A 25,296-nucleotide genomic window follows, 5' to 3' on the forward strand; every position below is an offset into this window, starting at 1 on the left:
CCGTCGAGGACATTTGCTACTACTGATGCCGAGGCATTTAGCAGGGCAATGATGTCTTGCTACCTGGTGAAGTGGTCCGTAAGCATCAACAAACTGTTGCCCCTCTGCCAGGGATTGTGGCCAGGGTAGGCTGGATAACAGATCTTGCTTTTTGCTTTCCATCCTTGTTCCACTGTGCTTAGCGGCTTAGAACACCTACCTCTCACACCTTCTTACTAGCCTATTAAGAGTTGCCATCAGGACAGGCCCAGTCAGGTTAGAAGCAGTTCATTGTCCTTCCCAACCCCGAGTGAGCCAAAATGTGTGTCTGCAATACGATGGTTTTTTAGAGCTGAAGGACAAACAGCATACCATCTCAGGTAATTCTCAGAGGACACTGTGCTTTTAGCACTACATGTGACCAGATCCTGGACAAATCTTGCATGCGGTACAAGATATCTAGCTCTTTTCCTCTTAAGCTCTATGGGTACACTTCTTCCGGTGGCGATGTCTTGATACATGATGGCCGAAAATCCATTACCTGTAGCTTGTGATCAGGCTAGTTGGCCCTATTGGTTGGCATCCTTAGCAGTCACTTGGGTGCTGTTGGGTGTCTGGGATTCGGCACAGTTCATTGATCAGTTATTCTTACGGAACCTACCCAAGTGCCCAGCTTTGATCCACCACTTTTAAGGCGGGTGTCCTGTACGAGCAACCAGTTGGTTTTCCTGAATATGCAACGTTGTCCAGGTTCTATCCCGCCTCTTTCAAGGCGGAAGTGCCATTCAGGCAGCTAGTCGGTATCTGTATGTGCCTCTAGTCTTCCTCGACTAGCTTTTCTGAAAGGTCCTCCGTTTTTCAGCTATATTGTTAGCGCACTGATGGCAGTCTTGTAGGCTCCAGCCTTTCCTGACTCAGCTTCGAAGTGGGCGATGAGTAGAGCTGAACCGAACTGGGTCGGTAGTCTAGCCAACGGCTCAGTCATAGGCCCAGTCATAGGCCAGACTAACTCCCATCACACTTGTAAGTTGGCAGTTATTGTTTTAAATATTGCAGATGATTTTTTCAAGAGCAAAATTATCTGTTTGTAAAGTATTTTCTCAAAAACCAAATACAGTTAGTACATTTGTAAAAAGTTTCCCTAAGAACAAAACTTAACTGTCATCTATCACTGTTACTCTTTTTTAAATATGAGCCAAGCTAGCACATGCACAGCTGGCTCAGAGACAGTGCATAGCTGGCTCACAAACAATTCACAGCAGACTCACAGACAGTACACAGCCATCTCACAGACAGTGCACAGCCATCTCACAGACAGTGCACAAAGTGGAAGAGCGCATGCCAAAAACTTGGCAAAATTGTGTGAGATGATTGGAGGCTAGATGTGACCTGAGAGCAGGGCATACAGTCTTTTACAATTTGAGACGATATTTGCTCAAAGATATGCTACCTTGCTGGTCTATGCTAATTTATAGACTAGCCAACTGCCTCTCAACCCCCCTTCAACGAATGTGTGTACAGCTTCCTTATACAAAACTTAGTCATACATTGAAACGAATAATCTTACAAATAATACATATTCTACCAGAAATGTAGATTACAAAGCTAACATAATATTAATACGTTGTATTCTTCTACCTTCATTATTTCAGCAAAGTATCTTCCTTGTATATCATTGCTCGTCTTCATGAATATATCTCTGACGATAGATGCCCCGATTGGGTTGTATTTAGCGTTGAACTTATCAAATCTGTGAAAAGTATTTCTACCCTACAATATAAAAGAGAATGCAGAGTTACATTGTATATAGCATATAGAATAGCTAGCTCTTTTCTTGCCTAGCTTGCACCTTGGCTCTATTGTGGCATAAAAAATCGATGTCACCTCGAAACCTGCTGGATATACGTATTACTGACTGGTACTATTCTACGAAGCACATAACGGCCTACTAATAACATTATTCACTCAACTCTAACTTCACCACATACACTAGTACTACCTACACTGTAATAGTACACTATGTACTAGTACACTAGTACTACCATGATCTCAACACTAATAAAAACTGTACTTTTTGCTCCATTCTTTGCTTGTCATGGCTAGGAATCAAACATCTGTGAAAACAACAAAATGCGTTGCAAAGAAACTAACAGTTAATATTTTATCATGGAATAGGACTAAATATTTTTTACGACATGCTAAAGAACAAATGATTTTTAAAAATGACCATCGTGAAAACAAAACTAGCGTTTGCATTTTGAAAACAAACAAAATCTTTAATCATTAACATTTTATTATGAAACATTCATACATGACTAGTTGAACGTCCGGCGTTGCACGTGTAATAAAAAAGCTTTGACACAGAAAATTTATTTTCACTTAATATACAACATTTACCAGTCTAACTTGTAAATGAAGGAGTTTTGTTTATTTTTGGGTACTGTGTTTATTTCTGCGTAATTTGTAATTAATATTGTACCAGCTGCAATTCCTACTACAGCTCTACACTGATTACAATAGTCTTGTTGGCCATGTTAGTGTGAACATTTTTTTACCTACGGGCCCAAATTTTTCTTTTGGTATAGCTTCACACAACGCTAGCTGCAATGTTAGCATCAAACCATGAAAGATTGGCATGTGCAATAAGTATGTGCCAAATTTAGTCCATAGTATAGCCAGTTAGACAGTACAACGTATTGAAGAAATGCCTGTCTGCCGAACTGGAGGTTCTGAGTTCAAATTCAGTGGGTAGCGGATTTGAACTTAAGCTTAAGCGCTATAACTGGACACACGAACAGACTAACATTGAGATTTACATATAGATTGATGTATTTAATTTTTTTATTGAATGTTGCATTTTACTGATATTTCTTAACTAAGATGCACACTGTGGATGACACAATGAAACATGGGATAACAGAAAAAGGTAAGCTTGAATATTGAAATGGTCTGAGAACAAGCTACTAGATGAGCGTACACAAAAGTCACAATGTATGTATCAGCTGCTAAATTAACAGCTGGCTTGCTTCATATATTTTAATTAAAACTAGAAATTCCCCTGTCATACAGCCCACGACCAAAGTGTTATTGGAAAAAAGAAAGGGTACTGCTGGTTGAGAAATGCAATATTAGCAGTCAAATGGCACTGCAGTGCAATAGGATAACTGCAATGGTAGCGGCAATGGTAGCTGTAATGTACTGGGTGTTATTATGTACAACAAACCGCAATAATGAAAGGAAAAGATTATATGTTTATATCTCTCCCTGCAATAGGAAAAATGCAATATTAGAAGTAAAATGGCAACCTGCTGTGTAATATACACAGTTTGAAAGTTGATTGTGTTGAATGTCGAATGATTTTGATAGCGATCTGTAACAGAAAGCGAGCATCAGCATTCACGCGTCTGGAAGTTTTCTGCAAACTGGTGCAAATTAAAAAAATGTTCTCGTCATAAAGGGGCATTGTAGTTCGGCTCTAGCTTGTACATAAGATGTAAAGAATTTTGGCTAACGTTCTAATTTCATGAAACCTTCGGTAATTGGACCAAAAAAACATAGGCTGATAAACTGTTTACCACAATTTCGTACCTGTAAATCGGTCTACGCCTCAAATGGTCTACGTTTATCACAGAAACCTTCGGATAAATAAATTCGAATGATTATTCTTATAATTAAATATTTTTGCAAGATATTAAAACCGGAAAGATACTAGAAACCTTCGGCATTTGGACAATGCCATAGACTGGCGAAATGTGCACGTTTTTCTCGTGAAATACGCACGACTTAATGGTTATACTCTCGGTCGCACGGCTTTATCAGCGTTTCATTGGCCGGTCTTAAATTTGGTTAAAAAAAGCTTGTCAGGTTTTAATAGCGATTTTAGGCCAAATTAAACTGTCTATTTATGTATAATCCGATCAGATGGGTAAGGTCTAGGATATTGTCTACAAATTTCAAAGACTTGGCAACATATTTAAAAAGGTTTATATTTATATGTGTTTTGTATCGTTATTATACTTAAACGACTTCATTGAAAATTGATTAAATTTGTTGATGAGATTTGGGTACAAGAATTTGCAATGGCTGTTGATGAATCACTTTCGTGAGTTGTGTGCACATATGCATTTATCATAAAGCTCCCAAACAATCGCTTCACTCGTGTTTGGTCGTGAGACAATTTCTCAACAAGTTTAAATTATTATCAACAGTCATCTCATTTTCTACTATAATCGTGTATGACTATCTACCATGGCCGCACACTAATTAGCACACTGGGAGCCGACAAGCCAGCCAATTAAATAGGAATATCCTTCCATTTTATCTCCAGGGCTACTACAAATCGATACGTTACAAATGCCTGCAGCACCTCATAGTAAAGAGGTATTGTAGCTTGGCGATTTGCCAACTAACAAGTAAGCTTACCATCAAACTTCGACTAACAAATCTGACCAGCTATTTTCATACAAAGATAGATAAAATGGTGCGAGTAGCAAGTAGTAGCAAAGAGGAGATAATAACAACAGACAAAGTTGGAGGTGGCATCGGTAGTCCAGACAAAGAACAAAAGTATCTTTTGGATATCAACAGTCATTAAAACAAATTGTTAAAGTAACGATGTGAATTTTGGTTATGAAAACTCAAGGAAAAAATAAAACGGTGCTGAAACTGGAACAAGGAGACGCCATAGGGATGAACGACTAGGTCAGTGTACTAGCACGGGCTGATGTATAGACTATGCACATGTATAATCTACCCGCTAAGACAATGGTTTAAAGTGCTATCCCAAGGTTCAAATCTATCCTATAAAATAAATTCATATAATTTATGGACAGTATAATACATGTTTGAAGTTAACTGCATGCCATTACCATAGATACTAATTCATGAAAACTTTTGAAAAAGGCAGCATTGTGTATTTGTGAGGCCAAAGTAGACAGCAATTCAAATGTTCAAACTCATACGAAAAGGCAGCAACTGCTTGCAATAACATCAACAGATGTTGAAACAGATTATAATCACATAACTAATACATGTGGCAGCATTCTTACCATTAATAACGAGCGAACCGGATAATCTTGATATAAAAATTCAAATAATTTATTGTAATTCCATGAACAATTCACATAATCTAAATGGAGCTGTACTTCAACATGCTTGTGCCAGCAAACCAGATACTGGAAAATAAAATTGAGCCTACTTACGCAGTGAACGTCGAGAACATCAACTGAGAGATCATAAACATCCACACCGACACTCTTAAAAACCTGCAATTAAATAATTTACTGGTTAGGACTGCATATATGTGTGTATCAAATGTCTACCACATACATGTGCACAATAACTACCCCATGAGCTTCATGAAAATGAATGCATTTTTGATGTTCATTGTTGGTTAGCCTTTTTTTCCAATCATCCTTTCCAAGCATCCTTTGTGAATCCTAAATAAACATGGGCTGTTTATTTGAGGATGTTTAATTACGTTCCATTCTCACAACAAAACATTTTAAATAATGCTGTTTTAATCTAAAACTCATTTTTAAAATATATTCTTCAATGTTAGACAACCAGGGTAACATGCATGTTCAAAGAGAACCCACAAGTTTTATAAATTGTCCTATTGGTGTAGATGAAAAAACTTTTGAATATGGCAGATATAGAAGTCAGTCTATAACACCTACCCTGACAGACTTCCACCCGCTACTCTGCCAAAAATACCACAGAAAGTTGCATAGCGATCAGTAAAAGTACATTTTGAAGGATTTTTGCAGCAGTTCGTCTGTAGTTTTTAATATAGTAATGCGGTAACACTTTTACGATGTATCATAGACATCACTCGACACCATATCCCAGACATCTATATCATCACAGCTTATCATATAGCTCATATCCTGCTACATCTTCCTTACTCTATATGACACATAGACATTTCATTGTACTATAACACGGCAATTATCAGTTAATATCATGGATGTCAAACTACCCCGAAGCTAAGCCATAAGCATATCAAATTAAATCAAATCCATCGACTTGCTTGGGATAATCCAATAAAGCCTGTTTGCCTCTTAATCAACACAATAATTGATAGATTTCTCTAGACTCCATGCCAACTACCTTCTTACTGCAGTGCAATGAGATTCTAAAACCATTCATTGATAAAATTTATAGCTGGTGGGGGCACTATAGTGCTGACTTTAACAATCGCCTCAGATGTCGAATTCGATGACAACATGAACGTGTTTGAGACCGTAGGAATCGTTTACCTCTGTGTCCTCGACATCATCATCATTAGTGGGAACATATTTGTATTTGGGTTGATATGTTTCAACCCTCGATTACGAAATTCTACAGGTAAAAACTCTTGCAATCCACTTTTGCCTTTACTTTTTAAATGGTGATTTTGTGTTCTTGTATTTGGTATGTGGAAGGAATGAGGAAATAACCTCGCATGTAGCTTCATATTACGAGTAGAGTAAAATACTTGTTTTAGATGTCTTTGCTGATAATAAGACCGTCAGGTCTATCGACAGAAAAAGCAGCTAGAGAACACTCATCTTGTGATTCCGTACTTGCACATTTTTTTAAAATCACGGAAAAAATTTTTAAGCCATTAGTGCTGAAGCGTTAATTAATGCTGAAGCGTTGGCATCATACTTTATCTAAAAAAGTTTGTCTTTTATCAAATTCTGACAAGTGGGAAGGTGACAAAGTAGCCTGAAAGCCATCTATTGTGGCTTTGGCTTGTGCATCATCAAGAAACAAAGATCTAATCTTAACTGTTCCTCCTATATTTGATAGTTAGGTACTTGAGTACTTAGAAATTATGTTGACAAAATCTTCATGTTTCTTCTTATATTCTGGGTGAAGGAAGAAAACTTACAATTTCTTTAAAAATCCTTATTGTCACCAAGTATCACTATCACAAAAATATAATTCTGTTCACCAGATATGTGGAATAAGTCAAATGTAAAAAGCTTTCAAAACCTGGACTAATATAAGTTGATGCAATTAGCCAACAGTGAAACTTCAAATTCCTGTTTCTCGTGATGTTTTGCAACATTTGTGTACATTTTTATAGCACTATCAACTTCCCACCCGTGTTTAATGTATGTTTATAACAGTATCAACTTCCCACCCATGTTTAATGTATATTTATAGCAGTATCAACTTCCCACCCGTGTTTAATGTATATTTATAGCAGTATCAACTTCCCACCCGTGTTTAATATATGTTTATAACAGTATCGACTTCTCACCCATGTTTAATGTATATTTATAGCAGTATCAACTTTCCACCCGTGTTTAATGTATGTCTTGAATCATGCAAATTCATGTTCAGGCAAAAGTAAACCCAGTGAGCCATAAAAAGAAGTGGCCAATTAGACGCATTTAGTATCATTTCAAACAGGAAACACTAGTCAACCATATTGAAACCATAGATATATAAACCTAGATTGGCCAATAATAGCTATTCCTACCCGTTGCCTTGTCAGACTTAAATAGCATGACGTAATGACATTGTATTGTACCTCACGCTTGACTGCACTGCTGGTAACAATGAAGCTTATGAGGAGAATTTGACAAAATTACATTTATTTTCACATAAAAACCTTCTTGGATACATAATCCAGTAAACTAAAGCAATTACTGCATGTGATAATATCTGATAACCACCTTAGATTAAAACTATAAAAGCTATGAATTGTTGCACACAAATCATGAGCCATCAGGGCTTTATTTGCCACCCTCTCCTATCCCTATTCTCTCTTTTCCCCTTCTCACTTCTTCTTTGAAGAAGGGAAAAGGAGAGAAGGGAGAAAGGAAATGGGGGGGGGGGGCAAATAGCTCACCCACTCAAAGAGCCAGACCCTGGCTAGGTAAATAGACTAATACCATGCTGAACTAAACATGACTAAATATAATGACTATGCAAGTATGTCTTAAGTCAAAAATGAGACAGAATGATTATTTTACAGCTGGCTATGTAGCTGGCTAGGTCACCAAAGCTGAAATGTAATGATTGTATCACTAGCATCGTAGATGTTACCAACTATGATGTCAACCAAGCAACAAATTCCCTAATCACAGTTAAGAATCGTGGTGGCTTGACTTTGTCTTCGCCTGTGGTGATTGAGGTTTGCAACCACAGTGAGAAAGCGACGAGAGTGTTGCTTAGTAGTGCTGGATTGGTGAAAAACTTTCCCAGGCTAGCACTAAGTGCTACCTTGGAGAAGTTGCTGAGGTTCAACATCATGCTATTGTTTAAAGGTTAACTTGCAACAAAATTCACATTACAGTTATTTGGTATCAAAAGATTCACCATGTCTCACTCTGTTGTGTTGTAGGTGCCAAATATGTGGGAATGTGATTACAAGCTCTTAAAAGTTAAAAAACGAACAGTTAATCGCAGCCACACGAGACCGCTGTAGTTTGGATTCGCTTTCCCAAACGGCTCAAATAGGACGTAGTTGTTACAAGATGGTTTCTGTTTACACTTTCATGCAATCTCATTCGTCAAAATATTTTTATAAATATACTTCACGCATTCAATAAAACCATGTCTATTGTTCTTACGCGTCTGTTTTATCGTCATTGTAATGCTGTCACTTTTAGCACTGATATCTTATAACTTACCGTAAAAAATCGTTAAACTTTTTAACCTTAGCTCGAAGGAGTACATATCATTGTCTGATTATCATGACGAGCCTGTTGGTCACCTGTGATAATCGAAAAATGCTGCAAAGATTATTTTCGAAATATTGAGTCACGCGATCAGATGACGACTTGACGATTTAATAATGCCGAAACAAAACTGTAAAGTAGCGAGCATCTATATTTGATACAGGGTATTCGGTAAAATCCGAAGTGTTTGTCATAAACTAGTGCTACGATAAGTTTTATATTTAGCTTTTTATTGGCTTTTCAATTCACGTGAGAACATCAGGTGACAAAACGATAACCAAACTGTAATGTCTATGTCATCGAAATAAAGAGATTCCAATCTACGGCGGCCTTTCAATTTTGAGCTTTTAAATGCTTGTAATCATCTTTCCACGTATTTGGCACCTACAACACAACAGAGTAAAACATGGTGAATATTTTGATACCAAATAACTGTAATGTGAATTTTGTTACAAGTCAACCTTTAAGCTACAAAGAACGATCCACCTCAATACTATTGAGGCATTTACAACGAGGGCATCCTGAGGAACTTAAAAGCGCGTCTAAGAACCTTCAATCCAGCAAATTTATTTTATTTTTAGTTTCTTTCACTAATACCAGAAGTTTTAGGGAAGTGATGGATTTTTGTTTTCCACTATGCTGGGTTATCTATTTCTATATTTGTAAAGTATTTCTTAACTAATCTCTTGTTGATTATAATTGCAGTTGAAAATAAAGTTTGTAATAAAAACACTAGCCAAATTATGCCATTAATCTATCACCCATTGAATAGCATTGATCCACCAATGTCTAGCCATAAATTATAGATTGCATCTCTAAACCAAGCCACAAAATATAATGATTGGTGTGATAAGGGTTTCTTCTATTTCAGTTTATTGATGTAACAACATTAGGCTGTAATAGAACTATCTCTTAACCTTAAATGAATAAAAAATCGTGCTGACCCGGTCCGACCCGATCTTGGCCGTCATTGCTGACCCCGAGTCTGGTCCGACCCTGCATTCCTTGGTCTTGTTCCAGCTTTAGCTAAGAAAGCCGTTGGTTCCATTTCCCTGATCAGATCAAAACTTCACAGGCTCATCATATTTTGCCATGTTTAGTTCAACATGATATTAGTCTATTCAGCTAGCCAGGGTCTGGATCTTTGAGTGGGTGGGCTATTTGCCCCCCCCCCTCTCAATTCTCCCTTCTCTCTTTTCCCCTTCTCACTTATTCTTTGGAGAAGGGGAAAAGAGAGAATGGGGATAGGAGAGGGTGGCAAATAAAGCCCTGATGGCTCATGACTTGTTCACAACAATTCATAACTTTTATAGTTTTAATCTAAGGTGGTTATCAGATATTATCACAGAATTGCTTTAGTTTACTGGATTAAGTATCCAAGAAGGTTTTTATGTGAAAATCAATGTAATTTTGTCAAATTTTCCTCATAAGCTTCATTGTTACCAGCAGTGCAGTCAAGCGTGAGGTACAATACAATGGTCATGCTATTTAAGTCTGACAGGCTTTTTCCTATTGGCCAATCTAGGTATATATATCTATGATTGAAACACATTCCAAGTTTTTCTTCTGCAGGATTTCTTATGGGAAACCTGATGTTATGCGACCTAATACTGGGTGCTCTCATACCATTCTCCATAAACACCATCCTAAAGGGCACATGGCAATTTGACAACATCGGATGCACCGTCAGTGGTTTTCTTATAGTTGTTGCCAACTGCGCCGCTAATTGGGCCCTGTGCCTCGTGAGCGTCGAGAGATACTTCGCTATACTCTATCCTTTCAACTACACTCTATACGTACAATATATCAAATATATTAGCGTAGTCATTTGGTGCTTTGTAATTGCGCACAACGCTGTAATGCTGCACTACGCTGACGGCTTTATTCTGATTGATGACATGTACATGTGTGGGCCAAACATGAACAGCTACCCTCTTTACGTACTATTCCTCAACATATTTGACCTCCTATTGCCCAACAGCGCCATTCTCTACACTTATATAAAGATACACCGAGAGGTACAGAGACATAACAAAGAAATTGCTGTTAATACTTTACGCAGCACGTCGACTCGAGCCGACGATCTCGATAATCAGCCGGCAACTGAATGGAAAGCAGCGCTAGTCATCATTGCCATAGTTGGAGTATTCAACGTCTGCTGGATGCCATTCGGCATCGGTATGATGGCGTATGCCCTCCATGCCCCGATGCCTTATGGTATCGCTGCCTCATTATTCTGGATAGCATTGACGCAAGCTGGAGTCAACCCTATCATCTACACCATACTCAATAGAACATATCGAAAAGAAATGGTGCGAATGCTCAAATGTCAATTGCCTATACAGCGGGAGCTTTCAGCTGTGTCACTCTAGACCTATTTGTTCAAGTTTCGTCCCTACTAGTAGCATTTTTTGCTCCTGAACAACTGACATTTGTGTACGCCTGACTACCGAATTTTGGGTGCTCCTACCAGCTGGCATTTATGTACTTCTGGCCGCTGACATTTTCATGCTCTTTCTTGCACTGGTTTTGCATTTTTCTCTTGACAACCACACGACACGGTCAGACACCGATTTAGTAAACATTGCTCTACCGAACTTTATCAAACTTCAAGTTTACACGAGACTAAAAAAATAAGCAAATTCATCTGTTTCTTATTAGATTTTATTGCATATAACATGCACCAAAGTACAGTGAAACAATTGCAATGTTGGTAATTTCATTAGTTGGATTTCTCTGAAGCAGCAAAAAGAAAATTTTTTATGTTTTCATTAATTATGATTCAAGTATTTTGGACCAATGCCCGCCATCAAAAACCAACCAATCCAAAGAAACCATAAAAACATTTTCTCTGCACTCACAACTGGTCATTATTCAACTCAATTTGCCAATTGAAGGTGCAGTGATTTATGAAACATACTACATCTTCCAGAGTCACCATCTCTCAGACCTACATCTTCTAGAGTTACCATCTCTCACACCTACATCTTCCAGGGTAACCATCTCTCACACCTACATCTTCCAGAGTCACCATCTCTCACACCTACATCTTCTAGAGTCACCATCTCTCACTCCTACATCTTCCAGGGTAACCATCTCTCACACCTACATCTTCCAGAGTCACCATCTCTCACACCTACATCTTCTAGAGTCACCATCTCTCACTCCTACATCTTCCAGGGTAACCATCTCTCACACCTACATCTTCCAGAGTCACCATCTCTCACACCTACATCTTCTAGAGTCACCATCTCTCACTCCTACATCTTCCAGAGTCACCATCTCTCACACCTACATCTTCCAGAGTCACCATCTCTCACACCTACATTTTCCAGAGTCACCATCTCTCACTCCTACATCTCCTAGAGTCACCATCTCTCACACCTACATCTTCCAGAGTCACCATCTCTCACACCTACATCTTCCAGAGTCACCATCTCTCACACCTACATCTTCCAGAGTCACCATCTCTCACACCTACATTTTCCAGAGTCACCATCTCTCACTCCTACATCTCCTAGAGTCACCATCTCTCACACCTACATCTTCCAGAGTCATCATCTCTCACACCTAAATCTTCTAGAGTCACCATCTCTCACACCTAAATCTTCTAGAGTCACCATCTCTCACTCCTACATCTTCCAGAGTTACCATCTCTCACTCCTACATGTTCCAGAGTTACAATCTCTCACTCCTACATCTTCCAGGGTAACCAGCTTTCACACCTAAATCTTCTAGAGTCACCATCTCTCACACCTACATCTTCCAGAGTCACCATCTCTCACACCTACATCTTCTAGAGTCACCATCTCTCACACCTACATCTTCCAGAGTCACCATCTCTCACACCTACATCTTCCAGAGTCACCATCTCTCACTCCTACATCTTCCAGGGTAACCAGCTTTCACACCTAAATCTTCTAGAGTCACCATCTCTCACACCTACATCTTCCAGAGTCACCATCTCTCACACCTATATCTTCCAGAGTCACCATCTCTCACACCTACATCTTCCAGAGTCACCATCTCTCACACCTACATTTTCCAGAGTCACCATCTCTCACTCCTACATCTCCTAGAGTCACCATCTCTCACACCTACATCTTCCAGAGTCACCATCTCTCACACCTACATCTTCTAGAATCACCATCTCTCACACCTAAATCTCCTAGAGTCACCATCTCTCACTCCTACATCTTCCAGAGTTACCATCTCTCACTCCTACATGTTCCAGAGTTACCATCTCTCACTCCTACATCTTCCAGGGTAACCAGCTTTCACACCTAAATCTTCTAGAGTCACCATCTCTCACACCTACATCTTCCAGAGTCACCATCTCTCACACCTACATCTTCTAGAGTCACCATCTCTCACACCTACATCTTCCAGAGTCACCATCTCTCACACCTACATCTTCCAGAGTCACCATCTCTCACTCCTACATCTTCCAGGGTAACCAGCTTTCACACCTAAATCTTCTAGAGTCACCATCTCTCACACCTACATCTTCCAGAGTCACCATCTCTCACACCTACATCTTCCAGAGTCACCATCTCTCACACCTACATCTTCCAGAGCCACCATCTCTCACACCTACATTTTCCAGAGTCACCATCTCTCACTCCTACATCTCCTAGAGTCACCATCTCTCACACCTACATCTTCCAGAGTCACCATCTCTCACACCTACATCTCCTAGAGTCACCATCTCTCACACCTACATCTTCCAGAGTCATCATCTCTCACACCTAAATCTTCCAGAGTCACCATCTCTCACACCTACATCTTCCAGAGTTACCATCTCTCACTCCTACATGTTCCAGAGTCACCATCTCTCACACCTACATCTCCTAGAGTCACCATCTCTCACACCTACATCTTCCAGAGTCATCATCTCTCACACCTAAATCTTCCAGAGTCACCATCTCTCACTCCTACATCTTCCAGAGTCACCATCTCTCACACCTACATCTTCTAGAGTCACCATCTCTCACACCTACATTTTCCAGAGTCACCATCTCTCACACCTACATCTTCCAGAGTCACCATCTCTCACACCTACATCTTCCAGAGTCACCATCTCTCATACCTACATTTTCCAGAGTCACCATCTCTCACTCCTACATCTCCTAGAGTCACCATCTCTCACACCTACATCTTCCAGAGTCACCATCTCTCACACCTACATCTTCCAGAGTCACCATCTCTCACACCTACATCTTCCAGAGTCACCATCTCTCACACCTACATTTTCCAGAGTCACCATCTCTCACTCCTACATCTCCTAGAGTCACCATCTCACACACCTACATCTTCCAGAGTCATCATCTCTCACACCTAAATCTTCTAGAATCACCATCTCTCACACCTAAATCTCCTAGAGTCACCATCTCTCACTCCTACATCTTCCAGAGTTACCATCTCTCACTCCTACATGTTCCAGAGTTACCATCTCTCACTCCTACATCTTCCAGGGTAACCAGCTTTCACACTTAAATCTTCTAGAGTCACCATCTCTCACACCTACATCTTCTAGAGTCACCATCTCTCACACCTACATCTTCCAGAGTCACCATCTCTCACACCTACATCTTCCAGAGTCACCATCTCTCACTCCTACATCTTCCAGGGTAACCAGCTTTCACACCTAAATCTTCTAGAGTCACCATCTCTCACTCCTACATCTTCCAGAGTTACCATCTCTCACTCCTACATCTTCCAGGGTCACCATCTCTCACACCTACATCTTCCAGAGTCACCATCTCTCACTCCTACATCTTCCAGAGTCACCATCTTTCACACCTAAATCTTCTAGAGTCACCATCTCTCACTCCTACATCTTCCAGAGTTACCATCTCTCACACCTACATTTTCCAGAGTCACCATCTTTCACATTTACATATTCCAGAGTCACCATCTCTCACACCTAAATCTTCTACAGTTACCATCTCTCACACCTACATTTTCCAGAGACCATCTCTCACACTTACATATTCCAGAGTCACCATCTCACACACTTACATCTTCCATAGTCACCATCTCTCACAGTTACATCTTCCAGAGTCACCATCTCTCACACTTACATCTTCCAGGGTAACCATCTCTCACTCCTACATCTTCCAGAGTCACCATCTCTCACTCCTACATCTTCCTGAGTCACCATCTCTCACACCTAAATCTTCTAGAGTCACCATCTCTCACACTTACATCTTCCAGAGTCACCATCTCTCACACTTACATCTTCCAGAGTCACCATCTCTCACTCCTACATCTTCCAGAGTCACCATCTCTCACTCCTACATCTTTCAGAGTCACCATCTCTCACTCCTACATCTTCCAGAGTCACCATCTCTCACACGTAAATCTTCCAGAGTCACCATCTCTCACACTTACATCTTCCAGAGTCACCATCTCTCACACTTACATCTTCCAGAGTCACCATCTCTCACTGCTACATCTTCTAGAGTCATCATCTCTCACTCCTACATCTTCCAGAGTCATCATCTCTCACTCCTACATCTTCCAGAGTTACCATCTCTCACACCTACAACTTCCAGAGTTACCATCTTTCACACCTACATATTCCGAAACCACCCTCTCTCCGACCTACCTCTTCCAGGGTAACCATCTCACAGACATACCTCTTTCAGAGTAACCATCCCACACACCCACCTCTTGGAGTGTCATCATTGTATTCGTCTCCTTGTTTCTTGCCACAGGCACATTTGCCTCTGTCTTCATCTTCTTTTTCATGAACCGGAGAAGGTGTTTCTGGTTCATGGAGGATGATGCATGGATGTGGGTGTCCACCTGCTCCATACAAAAACCCTGCTTCACCCCATACCAGCATTTTCTGATCTTATTACAAAAAATTGTTTCAAATTAAATTATCGACAAAAATAACCAATAGCAGAAACTAGCTGAACTAAAAACCTTAAATTCATCTAACAAATTGATTCCCTTCAATTTTTACATTGTTGTTGGCAAACATTAGGAAAAACCTATTTTTGACAACAAGCCTAACTTTTACAAGTAAAAGACAAAGTTGATAAATGCCAAACCAAATGCAAAATCTCAAATTTTAAATATAAAAAACTACACATCTCTTAACAATTGCAGGAAAGGGTTGAAAATCCTAGCTCCACTTTTGAATTGCACATGTCTTGTAAAATTCACACAACACTGGACTTTAAATCTAACTTTTTGGCTAAGGCTGCAAGATTTTGTGCATGTAATCCACAAAAAACTGCAATGTAATAATTTGCTGCTCAAATGCTAGGATAACTCTGAAAAGCTGGAATCCCAGACGAATACAATATAAAAAATGGTGGTTTGCTAAAATAACTTTGAATTTTAACTGATTTATATTTGTGTGAATTGTAGTGAAAAGAAGAATATAGGTAAATAATATTAGATATAAGCTGAAGTAAGGGACTTTACGGTACGGCCTTACGTACCAATTTTTCCTTTGATTCTGACCGAAATCACGAAATGAACGAAAGACACAGAATTATTCGGCTGAAATTCACAGAATTGTCAGAGCTGTGCATTCACACCGAAATCGTCAACGAAATGCTTTTAATTGGCTAAACAAATTATCAGCGAGCACGATTCTAGCAGCTTTTACAATTTATATAGTCCAAGACACATATTACGACACACAATAAAAGTACCAGCGCAATTCAACATAGTACATACGATGCAACTGCCTAGAGTGCGCTATTGTTGGTTCTTTATCGTTCGGACACCATGGCTACAAATCATTTTTGTAATAATAGCAATTTCTTTTTTAGCAGCAAAAGCTCCATTGTAGAAAGAGTTGCCATCTTTAGAGCAATCAAGTCAGTTGCATTGTATTTAAAATGGGAAATCACGTTAGTATTTTTCTTGTGTGTCGCGTTATGTGCCTCGGACTACATAAATTGCAAAAGCGGCTAGAATCGTGCTCGCTAATAATTTGTTTAGCCAATTAAAAGCGTTTTGTCGACGATTTCGGTGTGCATGCACAGCTCTGACAATTATGTGTTTTCGTTCATTTTGTGATTTCGGTCAAAATCAACGAAAACAATTGTTACATGCGGCCGTACCTTTATAGTTGGAAAGCTGAATGACAGCCTCAGATTCTAATTAATCAACAACGAATCACTTCTGGATTATCTGCTCGTAATGATAGATAGTTCACAACAAGACAATGTTTTAGGTAAACAATCTATTTTAAAACATTACGCATTCCATATTTTATAAAAGTGCCTTAACTGAAAAAATGACTTATTTAAGACCACAAAAAAAAGAAAGTTACTAAAAAAATAAAGGATTACCTTGCGGATGTTGTAGAAGTCGCGATGAGGCACTCTTTTCTGGGCAACAGATTCGAGGTTCTCATTAAGAAGACAATGCATGTGGAACTTGGAGCTTAGGTACTGGAGTCGTCTGTACGCGAATGATTTGCTACAATGAGTTACACGTGTGTTACACTATGAGTGATGTGTGCCTTCTGCGCTCTTACAGGCATATACACAGCAAAAACTGAAAAAGCTCACATAAAAGGATTGCATTGTCAAACTTCTACTTATGATTGCTACAACATATGAAGATTGCTACCATATGAATTTTGCTACATACAGTAAGTCCGTCGACTTACGACTGTGTTTGGTTCCGGCCGGCTATAAGTCGATCCGGATGTAAGTCGATTCTGTATTTTCTGTCGATTCTAATCTAACTTAAATGAATTTAGCTTACTAAACACATACTTGAAGGAAGTTTTAGTTGGTATTTTACAAAACTTCAAACTTCGAACTAAGATTTTATTCTTTATCTGTTTGCGAATCCGTTTTTACCGTAACGGATAACGCTGAACTCGGCATGGCTAGCAACATATATCTCTTGATAATGTATATATTCAGTACACAAATCTCCAAATTTTGATTTCAAGAGAAATTATTGTTGATATCGTGTGGCAGAAAAAACTCGCGGAAAAATAACGAAAAAGTTTAACGAAAATAATGAAAAATGGCTTACGCTACGCCTCGCTCTGAACTGCCTGACCTTACCACAGAGGTGGTCGTAAAGTCGAGTGGACGTATGTCGCATAGGTCGTAAGTCGACGACTTTGTACATTGTAAATTCCAGCAAATATTTGACTCCGCGCCCGCACTAATTTCCAATATACAAAGTTCTTTTAAAACATTCCAGTTTTGTAAGCGAAAGTAAGGAGGTACAGTGTAAAACTAGAATATAAAAGAACATAAGTGTCATAAAGTATTATAAAGTGTTGTAGTGTCGTAAAGTGTCAGCAAGTGTCAAAAAGTGTCAGCAAGTGTCATGAGGATGATGTAATTAAAGTTAGCTAAAACTTCTTCTAGCTTATGTTACTAGTATGTTAGAATAAGTAAGAGTATAAAACTTCCCTTAGCATACTACAAAGCTATTATAGACTTTTGGGCTGAGTAGCAAATTAAACCAACTACAGCATACTCTTATAAGAATGATCGCCCTAACATATGATTATTTTAATTTGCGATGAAAATTTCACAAGAAACTAACTTCACAAGAAGTGGTTTGATTATCCACAAATGTGAAACTATTAATTGTTTTCTCTTACATTTAACCAATCATACAAAACTCGATAACAGACAACTCTCTACTCCATAATTTACTAGTCTTGGAGGAGTTGCTCACTTGGTTGTCTAAGCCTGAAATCCTAAAAGTCATTCTGTTTGATCATTCAGTAAAAAGGTCCTGAATCTACCTTTCGATTAACTCTTTCGCTACCGCAAGCCGATGTATCGGCTTTCGCGGTAATATAAGTACTGTATATATAATGTATATAATGTATATATATATACTAATATAATGCGGTAGCGAAAGAGTTAAAGAATCAGATGTAGTAACCTAAATAACTCTGGCATATCTTAACATGTCGTACCATATCATACCATATCATACCATATCCTACCATATCCTACCATATCTTAACATGTCATACCATATCCTACCATATCGTACCACATCCTACCATATCGTACCACATCCTACCATATCTTACCATATTGTACCACATCCTACCACATCGTACCATATCCTACAATATCTTACCACATCTTACCACATCGTACCACATCTTACCACATCGTACCACATCCTTGGATATCTTACCACATCGTACCATATCTTACCACATCGTACCATATCTTACCACATCGTACCATATCTTACCATATCCTACCATATCTTACCACATCCTACCATATCTTACCACATCCTACCATATCTTACCACCTCGTACCATATCTTACCACATCGTACCATATCTTACCACATCGTACCATATCTTACCACATCGTACCATATCTTACCACATCGTACCATATCTTACCACATCGTACCATATCTTACCACATCCTACCATATCTTACCACATCCTACCATATCTTACCACATCCTACCATATCTTACCACCTCGTACCATATCTTACCACATCGTACCATATCTTACCACATCGTACCATATCTTACCACATCGTACCATATCTTACCACATCGTACCATATCTTACCACATCACACCATATCTTACCACCTCATACCATATCTTACCACATCGTACCATATCTTACCACATCGTACCATATCTTACCACATCTTACCACATCATACCACATCCTTGGATATCTTACCACCTCATACCATATCTTACCACATCATACCTTATCTTACCATATCTTACCACCTCATACCATATCTTACCACATCGTACCATATAAGACAATTCTTTAGTTTAAACCATAAAATATACATGTAATACTCACAGAGGTCCATCGCTGATTAGTGAGAGCATAAGGTTGAGCTCAGCAAGATATGACTGCCTGTCCGGATATGCCCACTCTATCGGCTGCTCTTTAGCACACATCTCTTCATTCTCATAGACATGCACAACTCCTCCAACCATCTTCAGCTTGAAGTTCAAATCATCAAGCATGAGTACATCAAATGGATCGCCTTCCTTTTTAGGTGGGTGTATGGGAAAGTCTTTAACAGACACAAGAATGCCATCCGTAAGAAGTTCTGAAACATTTCTATGTTTACAGAACAGAATGTTAAAATAGTGTAAAGTTTAATTTATAGGCTTCTAATATTGAACTAAGAAATAAAAGGAATTTCTATATATGTTGGCCAGACAGTTACAACACCAAAATAAGTTTCTAAAATTCAGTAATTAATTGTGAAGCTAACACGCTACGGCTACAGAGAGAATTCTTGAACCGGGAAGCAATCACTGAAAAATGAGAGTTGAGATATTTACTTGTATCATATAATAAGCACAACTAGGTAATAGATGTTTTGTGTTCATTACTAGATATATCAGGTACAAGCCTGTACTGTTAACCAACACAGCAACACACAACTCATTTATATCAATATAGAAGTAAGTAGACGTACACGAGCCAAAAGTTAGTTTGGGCAAAGATGTCATAAAGAGTTTCACTCAGATGCAAGCATGCGATTGTTCAATCTGTTCAACATTATAAAGTTATGACGTAAACAAGCTGCTCTCACAAAGCTTAGCATTAGCGCTACTAACTCGGCAATGAAACTATAACCAAACGCTCTCAAACAATTAGAATCTCTCCTCTATTTGAAGCAAATTTCAAAAAATTTGCAATGCAACATTCATAAGCACGTTGATAAACTGATAATTAGGGTTTCTGCTCAAATTTACAGAAATAACAAACCCCCAATACTTTTTGTGAAAACGATGCTAGGCATATAGAAAGTTTTTTTGAATTTAGAATAAATAGACACACATACTTTGTGCAAGCTGAAATTGATACATTTTAGCTCATCTTAGCATGCTTTGAGATATAAAGGCATGCTAATATTAACAACCAGAGTACAAGAAGCAGCATTCAAACAGTAAAAGCTGTGACGTAGCAAATTTAACCAGTCATGCAATTAGAGCCGAAAACTGCTTGACAAAACAAGTACAATTTTAGTAGGAAATAATACTATATCGAAACCTTTTCATCACGAACACATGCGCAACATAAACAATATATTCTTAATGACAAAATATGCATAATCGACAGCCCAGCATATATTACCTACTCTACCAGCATACAAAAGGATCAAAACACGCCAAACCTATCGGGAACTCTTTATATCCCACTATAGCTATAAATAAGTTTCTATCTTTGGGAGAGAAATTAAAAGGGCATCTTAAACTAGTGGTGCTCTAGAGAATGATCTCTGGTCAGATGGTCTCACTAACCACAAGAAACAGATGGTGTCATCTCACTAACCACAAGACACAGATGGTGTCAACTCACAAACCATAAGACACAGATGGTGCCATCTCACTAACCACAAAAAACAGATGGTGCCATCTCACTAACCACAAGAAACAGATGGTGTCATCTCACTAACCACAAGACACAGATGGTGTCAACTCACTAACCATAAGACACAGATGGTGCCATCTCACTAACCACAAGACACAGATGGTGCCATCTCACTAACCACAAAAAACAGATGGTGCCATCTCACTAACCATAAGACACAGATGTTGCCATCTCACTAATCATAAGACACAGATGGTGCCATCTCACTAACCACAAGAAACAGATGGTGTCATCTCATTAACCACAAGAAACAGATGGTGCCAACTCACTAATCACAAGAAACAGATGGTGCCATCTCACTAACCACAAGAAACAGATGGTGCCATCTCACTAACCACAAGAAACAGATGGTGCCATCTCACTAACCACAAGAAACAGATGGTGCCATCTCACTAACCACAAGAAACAGATAGGTCCATTTCACTAACCACAAGAAACAGATGGTGCCATCTCACTAACCACAAAAAACAGATGGTGCCATCTCACTAACCACAAGAAACAGATGGTGTCATCTCACTAACCACAAGACACAGATGGTGTCAACTCACAAACCATAAGACACAGATGGTGCCATCTCACTAACCACAAAAAACAGATGGTGCCATCTCACTAACCACAAGAAACAGATGGTGTCATCTCACTAACCACAAGACACAGATGGTGTCAACTCACTAACCATAAGACACAGATGGTGCCATCTCACTAACCACAAGACACAGATGGTGCCATCTCACTAACCACAAAAAACAGATGGTGCCATCTCACTAACCATAAGACACAGATGGTGCCATCTCACTAATCATAAGACACAGATGGTGCCATCTCACTAACCACAAGAAACAGATGGTGTCATCTCATTAACCACAAGAAACAGATGGTGCCAACTCACTAATCACAAGAAACAGATGGTGCCATCTCACTAACCACAAGAAACAGATGGTGCCATCTCACTAACCACAAGAAACAGATGGTGCCATCTCACTAACCACAAGAAACAGATGGTGCCATCTCACTAACCACAAGAAACAGATAGGTCCATTTCACTAACCACAAGAAACAGATGGTGCCATCTCACTAACCACAAAAAACAGATGGTGCCATCTCACTAACCACAAGAAACAGATGGTGCCATCTCACTAACTACAAGAAACACAGATAGTGCCATCTCACTAACCACAAGAAACAGATGGTGCCAACTCACTAGCCACAAGAAACAGATGGTGCCATCTCACAAACCACAAGACACATATGGTGCCATCTCACCAACCACAAAACACAGATGGTGCTATCTCACCAACCACAAAACAAATGGTGCCATCTCACTAACCACAAGAAATGGTAGGTCCATCTCACTAACCACAAAAAAACAGATGGTGCCATCTCACTAACGACAAAAAAACAAATGGTGCCATCTCACTAACCACAAGAAACGATGGGTCCATCTCACTAACCACAAAAAAACAGATGGTGCCATCTCACTAACCACAAGAAACAGATGGTGCCATCTCACTAACCACAAGAAACAAATGGTGCCATCTCACTAACCACAAGAAACAAATGGTGCCATCTCACTAACCACAAGAAACGATGGGTCCATCTCACTAACCACAAAAAAACAGATGGTGCCATCTCACTAACCACAAGAAACAAATGGTGCCATCTTACTAACCACAAAAAACGATGGGTCCATCTCACTAACCACAAAAAACAGATGGTGCCATCTCACTAACCACAAAAAACAGATGGTGCCATCTCACTAATCATAAGACACAGATGGTGCCATCTCACTAATCATAAGACACAGATGGTGCCATCTCACTAACCACAAAAACAGATGGTGTCAACTCACTAACCACAAGACACAGATGGTGTCATCTCACTAACTACAAGAAACAGATGGTGCCATCTCACTAACCACAAGAAACAGATGGTGCCATCTCACTAACCACAAGAAACAGATGGTGCCATCTCACTAATCATAAGACACAGATGGTGTCATCTCACTAGCTACAAGAAACAGATGGTGCCATCTCACTAATCATAAGACACAGATGGTGTCATCTCACTAACTACAAGAAACAGATGGTGCCATCTCACTAACCACAAAACACAGATAGCGCCATCCCAATAATAACAAAAGACACAGAGATGTTCTAAAATGAAGAGTACTTTCAGTCAAAAAGCGAGGAAGTCAAGTCAACGATATAGGTATGTGACAAAAAAGAGAAGATGTCTAATTCTTTGAAGCACACGCCTCAACTAGTAGGCAATGAATCAGCTGATATAAAGATTTCTGGTGCCGAAGAATAGGTAAAGGACACAGGCAACTAATCCCATTGCCAAAAGTTGGCGACAATAAGCTATTAAATATTTGCTAGAAGACTCATAGTAAATTGGTTGCCGTGCTCATCTGAATCAATATCTGCCTTTCATATATTTACTAGATGAATGCCCGTCGTTGCCCGGGTAATAACAGTCTTTGCACATAAACATATTTTTATTGAGCATAGAACAACAGTTACCATTCTAACTTACAAATTTAATATCATGAAAAAAGTTTTTGGTGCAGTTTAAATAAATTACGAGAGAAAATAAAACAACAAAAAATGTTTTCAAACTTTGTCAAACAACTGCAACATTCAAACTTCAAATCATAAGGAAAATGTTTTGTGCTGGTCAAATAAATTAAGAAACAAAATAAAGCAACTATAAAAGTGTTTAAATGTAAACGTGAAATAATTAGCCAGTATTAGCTAAATCAAGTCTGTTTTGCTATGATTACAATAAAAGATGATTTGGTAATGATACAATTAATACGAACTGAGAAAACAAAATAACAACTCTGAATATATTGAATTAATAAAACAATCATGCATAGAAGTGTGTATAAAAAAGTTACTGTTTCAGAAATAGCTATCCATCAAAACTGAATACGAAGATACTGGTGCCTCTCGATACTGGTACAAACGTAATATGAGATGTCGGACTGAGATTGTCTGGTACTTTGTCGGACCGAATAGAGAGAGAATGTAGAGGCTACTCCTACTGGAAATAATACGGTTGACCATGTTAAAAGTATTGGTCTTCACCACGATTTAGCATTCAAACCGGATGAAAAATCTGAAATAGATGTGCAACAGCACATTTGAAATTGAAACGGCGCATTTATTTATGAATCTATTACTTGGACATGGTTTGCTACTCTTAGAAGGGGTTCCTACCATCTGTGCCCAACAAATTATCATGTAGAATACACATTACTTGTTGCACCACGATTTAAGATAGCCGATATACTTGTAGCATTCATGTAGTCTTTAATATTTTATGTATACAACCATCTATATCTGTGACGCGCCATGAACACATATGACTGATAGTGAAACAAAGTTACCAATTACGCGTTAAAATTTCTATAACCATGCTAGAAACAGCGTGGAGCTCAGCGGTGTAACCATTCTAACCCGCAGTACTGTAACTGTGGTAACAACGACATGGAGCTAAGAACACACTTGGAATAGATACGATATCGTAACATCTAACAGAAGTGTAGACTTACAGATACATACACACTGAAAGATAAGTGACCAGAAGTGTAGACTTATAGACACTGAGAGCTGAGTGAACAGAAGTGTAGACTTATAGACACTGAGAGCTGAGTGAACAGAAGTGTAGACTTATAGACACTGAGAGCTGAGTGAACAGAAGTGTAGACTTATAGACACTGAGAGCTGAGTGAACAGAAGTGTAGACTTATAGACACTGAGAGCTGAGTGAACAGAAGTGTAGACATATAGACACTGAGAGCTGAGTGACCAGAAGTGTAGACTTATAGACACTGAGAGCTGAGTGAACAGAAGTGTAGACTTATAGACACTGAGAGCTGAGTGAACAGAAGGGTAGACATATAGACACTGAGAGCTGAGTGAACAGAAGTGTAGACATATAGACACTGAGAGCTGAGTGAAAAAAAGTGTAGACTTATAGACACTGAGAGCTGAGTGAACAGAAGTGTAGACTTATAGACACTGAGAGCTGAGTGAAAAAAAGTGTAGACTTATAGACACTGAGAGCTGAGTGAACAGAAGTGTAGACTTATAGACACTGAAAGATAAGTGACCAGAAGTGTAGACTTATAGACACTGAGAGCTGAGTGACCAGAAGTGTAGACTTATAGACACTGAGAGCTGAGTGAACAGAAGTGTAGACATATAGACACTGAGAGCTGAGTGACCAGAAGTGTAG

At 39.0% G+C, this 25,296-nt stretch overlaps 1 protein-coding gene across 2 annotated transcripts in view; it reads right to left on the minus strand.

The window, feature by feature from the left end:
- The window catches only part of LOC137394981 (AMP deaminase 2-like), an 86,244-nt gene that overhangs the window by 12,105 nt on the left and 48,843 nt on the right, over positions 1 to 25,296 (minus strand). For both annotated transcript variants that reach the window (XM_068081758.1, XM_068081759.1), the window contains 5 exons: positions 19,465 to 19,684; positions 16,976 to 17,105; positions 15,330 to 15,467; positions 5,181 to 5,243; positions 1,618 to 1,749 (listed from right to left, as the gene is read on the minus strand). In XM_068081758.1, coding sequence (XP_067937859.1) covers positions 1,618 to 1,749; positions 5,181 to 5,243; positions 15,330 to 15,467; positions 16,976 to 17,105; positions 19,465 to 19,684 — 683 coding nt within the window. The remainder of the gene's footprint in view (positions 1 to 1,617; positions 1,750 to 5,180; positions 5,244 to 15,329; positions 15,468 to 16,975; positions 17,106 to 19,464; positions 19,685 to 25,296) is intronic.

This window comes from Watersipora subatra, chromosome 4 (assembly GCF_963576615.1).
Source record: "Watersipora subatra chromosome 4, tzWatSuba1.1, whole genome shotgun sequence".
In the NCBI taxonomy this organism is placed as follows: domain Eukaryota; kingdom Metazoa; phylum Bryozoa; class Gymnolaemata; order Cheilostomatida; family Watersiporidae; genus Watersipora; species Watersipora subatra.